General features: G+C 46.1%; 1 protein-coding gene across 1 annotated transcript in view; it reads right to left on the bottom strand.

Annotated features, from left to right (window-relative positions):
• The window catches only part of LOC118379845 (short transient receptor potential channel 4-like), a 140,903-nt gene that overhangs the window by 23,411 nt on the left and 101,578 nt on the right, over positions 1 to 15,914 (bottom strand). The window contains 2 exon segments of the mRNA XM_052520345.1: positions 814 to 964; positions 1,430 to 1,615. Of these exon segments, the coding sequence (XP_052376305.1) occupies positions 814 to 964; positions 1,430 to 1,615 (337 nt within the window).

Below are 15,914 nucleotides of genomic sequence, written 5' to 3'. Positions count from 1 at the left end.
GGGAGGAAGGAGGGAGGAAGGAAGGAAGGAAGGAAGGAAGGGGAAGGGGAGAAAGAGAAAGGAAGGAGGGAGAAGAGAGATATGAAGGAAGGAAGGAAGAGAGAGAGAGAAGAAAGAAAGAAAGAGATATGGAGAGAGATAAAAGGGGGAGATGAGGGGAAGAGAGGTAAAGACCAAGCTAGAAAGTGAACGATAGAAAGTGCAGGCATATAGAACACTAGGAGATCATACTGGACGACTCACCCAGTACACTGGGCAATATCACCCAATCCTTCTACCCCCTCCCCTCACCCAGTACACTGAGCAATATCACCCATTCCCTCCACTCACCCAGTACACTGGGAAATATCACCTATTCCCTCCACTCACCCAGTACACTGGGCAATATCACCCAATCCTTCCACCCCCTCCCCTCACCCAGTACACTGGGCAATATCCCCCATTCCCTCCACTCACCCAGTACACTGGGCAATATCACCCAATCCTTCCACCCCCTCCCCTCACCCAGTACACTGGGCAATATCCCCCATTCCCTCCACTCACCCAGTACACTGGGCAATATCACCCAATCCTTCCACCCCCTCCCCTCACCCAGTACACTGGGTAATATCACCCATTCCCTCCACTCACCCAGTACACTGGGCAATATCACCCAATCCTTCCACCCCCTCCCCTCACCCAGTACACTGGGCAATATCACCCATTCTCTCCACTCTCCCAGTACACTGGACAATATCACCCATTCCTTCCACCCCCTCCACTCACCCAGTACACTGGGCAATATCACCCATTCCTTCCAACCCCTCCACTCACCCAGTACCCAAGGCAGTATCATCCATTCTACAGTAGTAGGTGCTGGCCCCTGTCTGTCCGGTTCTGTAGTCACTATATGCTGTGATGCCAGCAGGAGCAGGAACAAAAAGGTGAGGTAGGAGGCTGTGTGGCAGATAAACTTGATGAAGGGCTTCCTGATGTGGAAGGAGGAAGAGGAGAGGGGAAGAGGAGGAGAAGGAGGACGAGGGGGAGGAGGAGAGGGGCGAGGGGGATGAGAGGGGAAGAGGAGGAGAGTGGAGGAGGAGAGGGGAGGAGGAGGAGAGAGGAAGAGAAGGAGGTGAGTGGAAGAGGAGGAGAGGGGAAGAGGAGGAGAGGGGAGGAGGAGGAGGAGGAGGAGGAGGAGGAGAGGTGAAAGGAGGAGGAGGAGGAGGAGGAGAGGGGAAAGGAGGAGGAGGAGGAGAGAGGAAAAGGGTGAGGATGAGTGGGGGAGGATGAGGAGAATAATCATTATTACTTTATTGTCCAATATTAATTAAACTTCCGTTTCCTGACAGATTTATCCTCAAGTCAGACCTCAGGTTTCAAACTGGCAACACTCCGCTTGCCGGCCTGCCTATCTAACCAGCAACGTTGAGGTCACTAACCGGTAGTCTACTTGCCTGATGAAAAGTCCATAGCGGCTCTTCGGGGCTATGAGGTAGCAGAGGGAGAAGACAGGGAAGAGGAGGCTGAGGAAGACACAGGTGAGGAACTTCCCTCCCCAGTGACGACGTCTCCAGCCTGGGAACTCATCGTACCAGCGAGACGCCAGCAGCTGCTGACAATTGGGCTGTGCTACAAACTGGAGGGAGAGGGGGAGGAGGGGGAGAGGGGAAGGAGAGAAAGAGAGAGAGAGAGAGAGAGAGAGAGAGAGAGAGAGAGAGAGAGAGAGAGAGAGAGAGAGAGAGAGGGAGAGAAAGAGAGAGAAGGAAAGAGAGAGAGGGTAGGTGGGGGAGAGGGGAGGGTGAGGGGAGGGAGGGATAGAAGGGGAGAGGGGGAGGTGGGTGTAGGGGGAAGGGAGAGAAAGGGAGGGATAGAGGGGAGAGGAGAGAAGGGAGAGAGAAAGGAAGAGAGAGAGAGAGAGAGAGAGAGAGAGAGAGAGAAGAAGGGAGAGAGAGGGGGAGAGAGATAGATAGAAGAAGGGAGAGAGAGGGGGAGAGAGATAGAAGAAGGGAGAGAGAGAGGGAGAGAGATAGATAGAAGAAGGGAGAGAGAGAGAGAACGGGTTTACATCAACATTAGATATACAGATCTACAGTCAGTCAGTTTACAGTAAGATATTGTTTGACTCTATACACATGACAGAGACGTTCTGCTGTGTGTTCCGTCTGGTTCCAATTCCATCTGACAGAACTCCCACCAGAGTTCTGGAGCTTCGACAAGTGGAACTCTCAACTGGAGCACCTGTCAAGCTAAAGCTCATGCTATATCTGTCTAACATATGGAGAAACCATGGCAACAGGTACACTCAGCTCAACTCAATTCTACCACATTATGAATTAACTGACAAGACTGGCGCCTCTTGAGACAGAAGCTGGGATAGTGAGGATATGATGAAGTGAGGGAAGGGCAGAGTCTGAAAAGTCATCCTGTTCCCTATATAGTGCACTAGTTTTGACCGGAGCCCTATGGCACTCTATTCCCTACATAGTGCACTAGTTTTGACCGGAGCCCTATGGCACCCTATTCCCTATATAGTGCACTACTTTAGAACAGAGCCCGACGGCACCCTATTCCCTATATAGTGCACTAGTTTAGACCGGAGCCCCGTGGCACCCTATTCCCTATATAGTGCACTAGTTTTGACCGGAGCCCTATGGCACCCTATTCCCTATATAGTGCACTACTTTAGACCAGAGCCCGACGGCACCCTATTCCCTACATAGTGCACTAGTTTTGACCGGAGGCCCTATGCCTCGTGCCATTTTGGACCTACCTTAGGACAAGGTGCCATCAATATCGACAGCAAAATGGCCAATACCAAGTATTGATTGGTCAGGGTAACATTTCTAGTGTTGATGCAGGTGTTAAATGAACTCTGTCATTCTGAATGCAGATCGCAGGTGAATGTAAATCCCAACGGTTGGATACTCTAACTCTTGGCAGGTTTCCAAGAGGAATTTACACATCACCTTTTTTTGCAAACCAGCATAATTGTGACTAGCAGGCCTGATGTGGACCCGTAAAACAAAGTGCTTCAAGTTAGCCTCAAAATAAGATTGTATCACTTTATGGAATATGTTAGATGTTACCATACAGAGTTCAATTTGACTGATAACTGTCACTTACTAACTGACTTAGTGAAGGCCACAGGACTGAAAACAAACCAATTCAACAACCATGTCTATGTCACTAACAAATACAGTCATGGGTGGTAACTCTGAAATTCACTAGAAAGGCAAGGCACACAGAAATGATATTTGAGGCGTGGCTCAGAAGCTTTCAGTTAGTTCATTTTGGCCACCCGTGAGTGGAAGGGTTGCACCAGTTGAAGTGGTCTATGGTTATGTTACTTAAGACCAGAGAGGGGTCACAACGTCAAGACAACGATGCGTGTGCTTCAAAGGGATAGAAGGATTCTGTCATTATCATTCTATCATTATGATTCTGGATGGTCAGACAGCGAGCAACAATGAAAAAATGATGCAGATCTGGTGAATCGCAGGTGTCACGTTTCAGCGTTATCTCCTTCTTGATACCATGTTGTGTTTTGAGGAGTCACACGCTAATATGGCAAACAATTGTTTTTTCTAGCGAGCTAAACCAACAACTATAAAGGTGTAAATACCTGCCCTTGATGGAGATCATACTGGAATACAGTAGAAAGTGATGGAGATCATACTGGGATACAGTAGAAAGTGATGGAGATCATACTGGGATACAGCAGAAAGTGATGGAGATCATACTGGGATACAGCAGAAAGTGATGGAGATCATACTGGGATACAGTAGAAAGTGATGGAGATCATACTGGGATACAGCAGAAAGTGATGGAGATCATACTGGGATACAGCAGAAAGTGATGGAGATCATACTGGGATACAGTAGAAAGTGATGGAGATCATACTGGGATACAGTAGAAAGTGATGGAGATCATACTGGGATACAGCAGAAAGTGATGGAGATCATACTGGGATACAGCAGAAAGTGATGGAGATCATACTGGGATACAGCAGAAAGTGATGGAGATCGTACTGGGATACAGTAGAAAGTGATGGAGATCATACTGGGATACAGTAGAAAGTGATGGAGATCATACTGGGATACAGTAGAAAGTGATGGAGATCGTACTGGGATACAGTAGAAAGTGATGGAGATCGTACTGGGATACAGTAGAAAGTGATGGAGATCATACGGGGATACAGTAGAAAGTGATGGAGATCGTACTGGGATACAGTAGAAAGTGATGGAGATCGTACTGGGATACAGTAGAAAGTGATGGAGATCATACTGGGATACAGTAGAAAGTGATGGAGATCATACTGGGATACAGTAGAAAGTGATGGAGATCATACTGGGATACAGTAGAAAGTGATGGAGATCGTACTGGGATACAGTAGAAAGTGATGGAGATCATACTGGGATACAGTAGAAAGTGATGGGAGATCGATCATACTGGGATACAGTAGAAAGTGATGGAGATCATACTGGGATACAGTAGAAAGTGATGGAGATCATACGGGGATACAGTAGAAAGTGATGGAGATCGTACTGGGATACAGTAGAAAGTGATGGAGATCATACTGGGATACAGTAGAAAGTGATGGAGATCATACTGGGATACAGTAGAAAGTGATGGAGATCAGTAGAAAGTGATGGAGATCATACGGGGATACAGTAGAAAGTGATGGAGATCGTACGGGGATACAGTAGAAAGTGATGGAGATCGTACGGGGATACAGTAGAAAGTGATGGAGATCATACTGGGATACAGTAGAAAGTGATGGAGATCATACTGGGATACAGTAGAAAGTGATGGAGATCGTACGGGGATACAGTAGAAAGTGATGGAGATCGTACACTGGGATACAGTAGAAAGTGATGGAGATCGTACGGGGATATAGTAGAAAGTGATGGAGATCGTACTGGGGGATATAGTAGAAAGTGATGGAGATCGTACGGGGATACAGTAGAAAGTGATGGAGATCATACGGGGATACAGTAGAAAGTGATGGAGATCGTACTGGGATACAGTAGAAAGTGATGGAGATCGTACGGGGATACAGTAGAAAGTGATGGAGATCGTACGGGGATACAGTAGAAAGTGATGGAGATCGTACGGGGATACAGTAGAAAGTGATGGAGATCGTACGGGGATACAGTAGAAAGTGATGGAGATCGTACTGGGATACAGTAGAAAGTGATGGAGATCATACTGGGATACAGTAGAAAGTGATGGAGATCATACTGGGATACAGTAGAAAGTGATGGAGATCATACTGGGATACAGTAGAAAGTGATGGAGATCATACTGGGATACAGTAGAAAGTGATGGAGATCGTACGGGGATACAGTAGAAAGTGATGGAGATCGTACGGGGATACAGTAGAAAGTGATGGAGATCATACTGGGATACAGTAGAAAGTGATGGAGATCATACTGGGATACAGTAGAAAGTGATGGAGATCGTACGGGGATACAGTAGAAAGTGATGGAGATCATACTGGGATACAGTAGAAAGTGATGGAGATCATACTGGGATACAGTAGAAAGTGATGGAGATCGTACGGGGATACAGTAGAAAGTGATGGAGATCATACTGGGATACAGTAGAAAGTGATGGAGATCGTACGGGGATACAGTAGAAAGTGATGGAGATCGTACGGGGATACAGTAGAAAGTGATGGAGATCATACTGGGATACAGTAGAAAGTGATGGAGATCATACGGGGATACAGTAGAAAGTGATGGAGATCATACTGGGATACAGTAGAAAGTGATGGAGATCATACTGGGATACAGTAGAAAGTGATGGAGATCGTACGGGGATACAGTAGAAAGTGATGGAGATCATACTGGGATACAGTAGAAAGTGATGGAGATCACGGGGATACAGTAGAAAGTGATGGGATACAGTAGAAAGTGATGGAGATCGTACGGGGATACAGTAGAAAGTGATGGAGATCGTACTGGGATACAGTAGAAAGTGATGGAGATCATACTGGGATACAGTAGAAAGTGATGGAGATCGTACGGGGATACAGTAGAAAGTGATGGAGATCATACTGGGATACAGTAGAAAGTGATGGAGATCATACTGGGATACGGGGAGTAGAAAGTGATGGAGATCGTACTGGGATACAGTAGAAAGTGATGGAGATCATACTGGGATACAGTAGAAAGTGATGGAGATCGTACTGGGATACAGTAGAAAGTGATGGAGATCATACTGGGATACAGTAGAAAGTGATGGAGATCATACGGGGATACAGTAGAAAGTGATGGAGATCATACTGGGATACAGTAGAAAGTGATGGAGATCATACTGGGATACAGTAGAAAGTGATGGAGATCGTACGGGGATACAGTAGAAAGTGATGGAGATCATACTGGGATACAGTAGAAAGTGATGGAGATCATACGGGGATACAGTAGAAAGTGATGGAGATCATACTGGGATACAGTAGAAAGTGATGGAGATCGTACGGGGATACAGTAGAAAGTGATGGAGATCATACTGGGATACAGTAGAAAGTGACGGAGATCATACTGGGATACAGTAGAAAGTGATGGAGATCATACTGGGATACAGTAGAAAGTGATGGAGATCATACTGGGATACAGTAGAAAGTGATGGAGATCATACTGGGATACAGTAGAAAGTGATGGAGATCATACTGGGATACAGTAGAAAGTGATGGAGATCATACTGGGATACAGTAGAAAGTGATGGAGATCATACTGGGATACAGTAGAAAGTGATGGAGATCGTACGGGGATACAGTAGAAAGTGATGGAGATCATACTGGGATACAGTAGAAAGTGATGGAGATCATACTGGGATACAGTAGAAAGTGATGGAGATCATACTGGGATACAGTAGAAAGTGATGGAGATCATACTGGGATACAGTAGAAAGTGATGGAGATCATACTGGGATACAGTAGAAAGTGATGGAGATCATACTGGGATACAGTAGAAAGTGATGGAGATCATACTGGGATACAGTAGAAAGTGATGGAGATCATACTGGGATACAGTAGAAAGTGATGGAGATCATACTGGGATACAGTAGAAAGTGATGGAGATCATACTGGGATACAGTAGAAAGTGATGGAGATCATACGGGGATACTGGGATACAGTAGAAAGTGATGGAGATCATACTGGGATACAGTGATGGAGAAACTGGGATACAGTAGAGTGATGGAGATCATACTGGGATACAGTAGAAAGTGATGGAGATCGTACTGGGATACAGTAGAAAGTGATGGAGATCATACTGGGATACAGTAGAAAGTGATGGAGATCATACTGGGATACAGTAGAAAGTGATGGAGATCATACTGGGATACAGTAGAAAGTGATGGAGATCATACTGGGATACAGTAGAAAGTGATGGTAGAAAGTGATGGAGATCGATACTGGGATACAGTAGAAAGTGATGGAGATCATACTGGGATACAGTAGAAAGTGATGGAGATCATACGGGGATACAGTAGAAAGTGATGGAGATCATACTGGGATACAGTAGAAAGTGATGGAGATACAGTAGAAAGTGATGGGATACGGGGGATACAGAAAGTGATGGAGATCATACTGGGATACAGTAGAAAGTGATGGAGATCATACTGGGATACGGGGATACAGTAGAAAGTGATGGAGATCATACGGGGATACAGTGGGATACAGTAGAAAGTGATGGAGATCAGTAGAAAGTGATGGAGACTCATACTGGGATACAGTAGAAAGTGATGGAGATCATACTGGGATACAGTAGAAAGTGATGGAGATCATACTGGGATACAGTAGAAAGTGATGGAGATCATACTGGGATACAGTAGAAAGTGATGGAGATCATACTGGGATACAGTAGAAAGTGATGGAGATCATACTGGGATACAGTAGAAAGTGATGGAGATCATACTGGGATACAGTAGAAAGTGATGGAGATCATACTGGGATACAGTAGAAAGTGACGGAGATCATACTGGGATACAGTAGAAAGTGATGGAGATCATACGGGGATACAGTAGAAAGTGACGGAGATCATACTGGGATACAGTAGAAAGTGATGGAGATCATACTGGGATACAGTAGAAAGTGATGGAGATCATACTGGGATACAGTAGAAAGTGATGGAGATCATACTGGGATACAGTAGAAAGTGATGGAGATCATACTGGGATACAGTAGAAAGTGATGGAGATCATACTGGGATACAGTAGAAAGTGATGGAGATCATACTGGGATACAGTAGAAAGTGATGGAGATCATACTGGGATACAGTAGAAAGTGATGGAGATCATACTGGGATACAGTAGAAAGTGATGGAGATCATACTGGGATACAGTAGAAAGTGATGGAGATCATACTGGGATACAGTAGAAAGTGATGGAGATCATACTGGGATACAGTAGAAAGTGATGGAGATCATACTGGGATACAGTAGAAAGTGATGGAGATCATACTGGGATACAGTAGAAAGTGATGGAGATCATACTGGGATACAGTAGAAAGTGATGGAGATCATACTGGGATACAGTAGAAAGTGATGGAGCTCATACTGGGATACAGTAGAAAGTGTACAGTACAGTCTCAGTAAGCGGTAGCATCACATGTACAGTTAGGTGCAGGGTGTAAAGTGGAAACAGGATATGATGCCGTTATACCTTCTTAGGGCTAGGCCCCTTTTTTTCTCCACTTCCTGTCTGAATGACGTGCCCAAAGTAAACCGCCTGTTGCTCAGGCCCTGAAGCCAGGATATTTTTTTTTTATATGCAGAAAATTTGTACCATTGGAAATAAAACACTTAGAAGTTTGTAGAAATGATAAAATAATGTAGGAGAATATAACACAATAGATATGGTAGGAGAAAATCCAACGCAAAACCAACCGGAATTGTGTTTTTGTTTTTTTAAAGCCCATGCCTCTTACAATGGAAAGTATAGAGGCATACTGAATTCTATGATGCAGTTTCTATGGCTTCCACAGGGTGTCAGCAGTATATGTTCAAGGTTTCAGGCTTGTAACTTCAAAAACAAATAAGAACAATTAGTTATAGTACAGGGACACAGTCTTGGAAATTCGCATATGCGCACGCCACAAAGACAGAGCGCACCTGCTAAAATCGGTTTGCTATTGAACATACTTCTTTCCGTAAGAAATATTATAGTTTGAATACATTTTAGGATATCTGAGGAGTAAATAGAAAAGTATTTTGACTTGTTGAAACAAAGTTTAGGGGTAGATTTTCACATTCCTTTCTCTACATGTTGAACGAGTGGATTACTCAAATTGATGGCGCCAACTAAACTGACCTTTTGGGATATAAAGAAGGATGTTATCAAACACAATGACACTACATGTTATAGCTGGGACCCTTTAGATGACAAATCAGAGGAAGATTTTCAAAAAAATATATTTTGATGTGGGGCGCCGTCCTCAAACAATCGCATGGTATGCTTTCGCTGTAATGGCGAAAATCGGAGAGTGCAGATAGATTAACAAGACATCAATCTCTGTATCTGTCTGTCTGTTCCATCTCTGTGTCTGTCTGTCTGTTCCATCTCTGTGTCTGTCTGTCTGTTCCATCTCTGTACCTGTCTGTCTGTTCCATCTCTGTATCTGTCTGTCTGTTCCATCTCTGTACCTGTCTGTCTGTTCCATCTCTGTGTCTGTCTGTCTGTTCCATCTCTGTACCTGTCTGTCTGTTCCATCTCTGTATCTGTCTGTCTGTTCCATCTCTGTACCTGTCTGTCTGTTCCATCTCTGTGTCTGTCTGTCTGTTCCATCTCTGTATCTGTCTGTCTGTTCCATCTCTGTACCTGTCTGTCTGTTCCATCTCTGTGTCTGTCTGTCTGTTCCATCTCTGTATCTGTCTGTCTGTCTGTTCCATCTCTGTATCTGTCTGTCTGTTCCATCTCTGTGTCTGTCTGTCTGTCTGTCTGTCTGTCTGTCTGTCTGTCTGTCTGTTCCATCTCCGTGTCTGTCTGTCTGTCTGTTTCATCTCTGTCTGTCTCTTCCATCTCTGTATCTGTCTGTCTGTTCCATCTCCGTGTCTGTCTGTCTGTCTGTTCCATCTCTGTCTGTCTGTTCCATCTCTGTGTCTGTCTGTCTGTTCCATCTCTGTACCTGTCTGTCTGTTCCATCTCCGTGTCTGTCTGTCTGTCTGTTCCATCTCTGTATCTGTCTGTCTGTTCCATCTCTGTACCTGTCTGTCTGTTCCATCTCTGTATCTGTCTGTCTGTCTGTCTGTTCCATCTCTGTGTCTGTCTGTCTGTTCCATCTCTGTATCTGTCTGTCTGTTCCATCTCTGTATCTGTCTGTCTGTCTGTTCCATCTCTGTGTCTGTCTGTCTGTTCCATCTCCGTGTGTGTCTGTCTGTCTGTTCCATCTCTGTATCTGTCTGTCTGTTCCATCTCTGTACCTGTCTGTCTGTTTCATCTCTGTCTGTCTGTTCTATCTCTGTATCTGTCTGTCTGTCTGTTCCATCTCTGTACCTGTCTGTCTGTTCCATCTCTGTGTCTGTCTGTCTGTTCCATCTCTGTGTCTGTCTGTCTGTTCCATCTCTGTATCTGTCTGTCTGTCTGTTCCATCTCTGTGTCTGTCTGTCTGTTCTATCTCTGTGTCTGTCTGTCTGTCTGTCTGTTTCATCTCTGTCTGTCTGTTCCATCTCTGTACCTGTCTGTCTGTCTGTCTGTTTCATCTCCGTCTGTCTGTCTGTTCCATCTCTGTACCTGTCTGTCTGTTCCATCTCTGTACCTGTCTGTCTGTCTGTTTCATCTCTGTCTGTCTGTCTGTTCCATCTCTGTACCTGTCTGTCTGTTCCATCTCTGTGTCTGTCTGTCTGTCTGTTCTATCTCTGTATCTGTCTGTCTGTTCTATCTCTGTATCTGTCTGTCTGTTCTATCTCTGTACCTGTCTGTCTGTTCCATCTCTGTATCTGTCTGTCTGTTCCATCTCTGTATCTGTCTGTCTGTTCCATCTCTGTATCTGTCTGTCTGTCTGTCTGTTCCATCTCTGTACCTGTCTGTCTGTTCCATCTATTTCTCTGTACTCTGACAACCTCTCCTTAATGTGCATACTCCCCGCTCCTCTCCTTTTCTGACCTCGTCCTCCTCTATTTCTCTTCCCCTAGTGCATCTGTCTTTGAAAACCTCTTTGCGCCCTCCTCTCTCTTCTATCGCTTCTCTCTTCACACTCTCTCTCTCCGCACTCTCTCTTCTCTCTCTCTCTTTTTGCTCTATCTCTCTCCCTCTCTCTCTCTCTCTCTCGCTCCCTTTCTCTCTCTCTCTCTCTCTCTCTCTCTCTCCTCTCTGACACATACACATATGCACAAACTCAAAATAAATCCTACACATTCATCTCAGAGAACATTTAGTCTTCCATACTCAGAACACCATTACGGTGTGTACACTACAATCTAATTCTCCATTTTAACCCTGTGGCCACTTTCCTCTTTTCTCTAAGGCTCCAAATCACAGCAGTCATATATTATGGTTGTATTAGGTTATGGAACATTGTGTGTGTGTGTGTGTGTGTGTGTGTGTGTGTGTGTGTGTGTGTGTGTGTGTGTGTGTGTGTGTGTGTGTGTGTGTGTGTGTGTGTGTGTGTGTGTGTGTGTGTGTGCGTGATTGCGTGCGTGTGTGTGTGTGTGTATTGGGTTATAGAATATCATGTGGGAAGCAGAATGTGTTTTGTCTTGTTCAGTGCGCTCTGTTAGGTACTCTGGGCATCTGATGTGGAGACAGAAATCACATTCTCCACAGTCAGTCAGATGTCTGGATGAACGGAGGGGCCTACAGATCAGATCTTCTTTAGTGATGTAACTTATAGAAGCTCTTCATGATGCCTCAACTGAACAGATATAAAATACACCATGGTTTACAAGAGGAGATGATTTTCATTATCTTCATCATCATCATCATCTTTGTCATCCTCATCATTATTATCACTTTCATTATAATCCTCCCCAACAATCAACTACCCTCATCATCATCATCATCATCATCATCATCATCATCATCATCATCATCATCATCATCATCATCATCATCATCATCATCATCATCATCATCATCATCACCTTCGTTACCATCATACTCATCACTCTCATTATCACCATCATCAACACCACCCTCATTATAACCACCCTCATCATCATCATCATCATCACCTTCGTTACCATCATACTCATCACTATCATCATCACCATCATCAACACCACCCTCATTATAACCACCCTCATCATCATCATCATCATCATCATCATCATCATCATCATCATCATCATCATCATCATCATCATCATCATCATCATCATCATCATCATCATCACCTTCGTTATCATCATCATCGTAATCACCATCAGCAACTTCATTATCATCCTCACCCTCATTATCATCACCCTCATCATCATCCTCACCCTCATTATCATCACCCTCATCATCATCCTCACCCTCATTATCATCACCCTCATCATCATCACCACCATCATTATCTTCTATCGTGTTGGCCCCGGAGTCACATACCACGGAACAGAACCCAGCAATACAGTTACCATGGGAACCCAGAGGAGAGGAGATGCCTATCGAAGTCAAAGGTTGGCCTGTGTACCAAATGGCACCCTATTCCACGTATATATAGGCCCTATGGGCACTGTAGTGCACTACATAGGGAATAGGATGCCATTTGGGACGTAACACTGCTCATATCAACACCCTCTAATCCTAGAAGTGGGAGAGAGGGGGGGGAGTAGAAGGGGAGGGAGAGTGAGGAGAGAGGGGGAGTAGAAGGGGAGAGAGAGGGAAGAAGGAGGAGAGAGAGGGAGTAGAGGGAGGGAGAGGGAGGAGAGAGATGGAGGGGGAGGGAGGAGAGAGGGGAAGTAGAAGGGGAGGGAGGAGGGAGGAGGGAGGAGGGAGGAGGGAGGAGAGAGAGAGGTGGAGGGAGAGGGAGGAGGCAGATGGAGGGGGAGGGAGAGGGAGGAGAGAGGGGGAGTAGAAGGGGAGGGAGAGGGAGGAGGGAGGAGGGAGATGGAGGAGAGCGAGAGGGGGAGTAGAAGGGGAGGGAGAGGGGGATGAGGGAGAGGGAAGAAGGAGGAGAGAGAGGGGGAGGGAGATGGAAGAGAAAGAAGGGGAGTAGAATTGGTAGGAGAGGGGGATGAGGGAGAGGGAGGATAAGGGATAAAGAAGGAAAGGATGGAGAGTGAGGGGAAGTAGGAGAGACAAGGCAGAGAGGAAGGGAGGGAGGGAGGGAGGGATGAGGCAGAGAGGGAGGGAGGGAGGGATATCAAAGATATGATGGCACTGGGTAATAGCTTATTTCAGAGCGCATTGACCAACTACATTAATGTTTCAAAGTGCATTCAGAGAAAACACACAAAACACAATTTGACTTCTGTCGGAAGGACGCACTGAAGACGTTTAAAAGAACTGAGCAGCCCACTTTTAATGGAACAGACTGACTCTGTCTAGTGGTTAGAGTGTAGAGGCGGCAGGTAGTCTAGTGGTTAGAGTGTAGAGGCGGCAGGTAACCTAGTGGTTAGAGCGTAGAGGCAGCAGGTAGCCTAGTGGTTAGAGTGTAGAGGCGGCAGGTAACCTAGTGGTTAGAGCGTAGAGGGGGCAGGTAGTCTAGTGGTTAGAGCGTAGAGGCGGCAGGTAGCCTAGTGGTTAGAGCGTAGAGGCGGAAGGTAGCCTAGTGGTTAGAGCGTAGAGGCGGAAGGTAGCCTAGTGGTTAGAGCGTAGAGGCGGCAGGTAGCCTAGTGGTTAGAGCGTAGAGGCGGAAGGTAGCTTAGTGGTTAGAGCGTAGAGGCGGCAGGTAGCCTAGTGGTTAGAGCGTAGAGGCGGCAGGTAGCCTAGTGGTTAGAGCGTAGAGGCGGCAGGTAGCCTAGTGGTTAGAGTGTAGAGGCGGCAGGTAACCTAGTGGTTAGAGTGTAGAGGGGGCAGGTAGTCTAGTGGTTAGAGTGTAGAGGCGGCAGGTAGCCTAGTGGTTAAAGTGTAGAGGGAGCAGGTAGTCTAGTGGTCAGAGTGTAGAGGCGGCAGGTAGCCTAGTGGTTAGAGTGTAGAGGGGGCAGGTAGTCTAGTGTTTAGAGCGTAGAGGCGGCAGGTAGCCTAGTGGTTAGAGTGTAGAGGGGGCAGGTAGCCTAGTGGTTAGAGTGTAGAGGGGGCAGGTAGTCTAGTGGTTAGAGCGTAGAGGCGGCAGGTAGCCTAGTGGTTAGAGTGTAGAGGGGGCAGGGAGCCTAGTGGTTAGAGTGTAGAGGGGGCAGGTAGTCTAGTGGTTAGAGTGTAGAGGGGACAGGTAGTCTAGTGGTTAGAGCGTAGAGGCGGCAGGTAGCCTTGTGGTTAGAGTGTAGAGGAGGTAGGTAGCCTAGTGGTTAGAGTGTAGAGGTGGCAGGTAACCTAGTGGTTAGAGCATAGAGGCGGCAGGTAGCCTAGTTGTTAGCGCGTAGAGGCGGCAGGTAACCTAGTGGTTAGAGCGTAGAGGCGGCAGGTAGACTCATGGTTAGAGCGTAGAGGCGGCAGGTAGACTCGTGGTTAGAGCGTAGAGGCGGCAGGAAGCCTAGTGGTTAGAGCGTAGAGGCGGCAGGTAGCCTCGTGGTTAGATCGTAGATGCGGCAGGTAGCCTAGTGGTTAGAGCGTAGAGGCGGCAGGAAGCCTAGTGGTTAGAGCGTAGAGGCAGAAGGTAGCCTAGTGTTTAGAGCGTAGAGGCGGCAGGTAGCCTCGTGGTTAGAGCATAGAGGCGGCAGGGAGCCTAGTGGTTAGCGTGTAGAGGCGGCAGGTAGCCTAGTGGTTAGAGTGTAGAGGAGGCAGCTAGCCTAGTGGTTAGCGTGTAGAGGCGGCAGGTAGCCTAGTGGTTAGAGTGTAGAGGCGGCAGGTAGCCTAGTGGGTCGAGCATTGGGCCAGTAACTGAAAGGTTGCTAGACTGAATCCGTGAGCTGACAAGGTAAAAATCTGTCGTTCTGCCCCTGAAAAAGGCAGTTAACCCACCGTTCCCCGTCAATGTAAGTAAGAATTTCTTCTTAACTGACTTGCCTAGTTAAATAAAGGTTTAAAAAAAGGAGAATTCGTCAGAGTGTGAACCTGCTTTTCTCATCCTACAGGGGGCATTGTTGAGCCATGTTAAATTAATATTGATGGGATGTTCTCTCTGTGGCATGATTCCAAACACCCTTTATAGTGCACTACTTTTGATCAGGACCAATAGGGTTTTGTTAACAAAAATAGGGCACTATTTAGGGTATAGGGTGCCATGGGGCTCTGGTCTAAAGTAGTGCACTATATAGGGAATAGGGTGCCATAGGGCTCTGGTCTAAATTAGTGCACTATATATAGGGAATAGGGTGCCATAGGGCTCTGGTCTAAAGTAGTGCACTATATAGGGAATAGGGTGGCATAGGGCTCTGGTCTAAAGTAGTGCAGTATATAGGGAATAGGGTGCCATTTGAGACGTACAGTTCTTCAAATATTGAACAAAGGCAGAAGTCTGCAGGAGCAACTACAAAGTGAATCCTCACAAATCTCTTACAGGCACACCACCACACACACACACACACACACACACACACACACACACACACACACACACACACACACACACACACACACACACACACACACACACACACACACACACACACACACACACACACACACACACACACACACACACACACACACACACACACACACACACACAGATAGAGTTCCAGCCACAGTGTCTCTGTTATAGGGAGAGAGATTTGCAAGATGTGTTGCCACAAGAACCAGTGATGCACAAACACCCATATACAGCTGAAGTGGGAAAGTTACCAAACACTTAGGTTGGAGTCATTAAAACCTGTTTTTCAACCACTCCACAAATATCTTGCTAACAAACTATAGTTTTGGAAAGTCGGTTAGGACATCTACTTTGTGCTTGACACAAGTCATCTTTCCAAGAATTG

The sequence above is a fragment of the Oncorhynchus keta genome, chromosome 6, assembly GCF_023373465.1.
Source record: "Oncorhynchus keta strain PuntledgeMale-10-30-2019 chromosome 6, Oket_V2, whole genome shotgun sequence".
In the NCBI taxonomy this organism is placed as follows: domain Eukaryota; kingdom Metazoa; phylum Chordata; class Actinopteri; order Salmoniformes; family Salmonidae; genus Oncorhynchus; species Oncorhynchus keta.
Note: the sequence above shows the minus strand (reverse complement) of the source record. Positions and strands in the feature narration are given on the sequence as shown.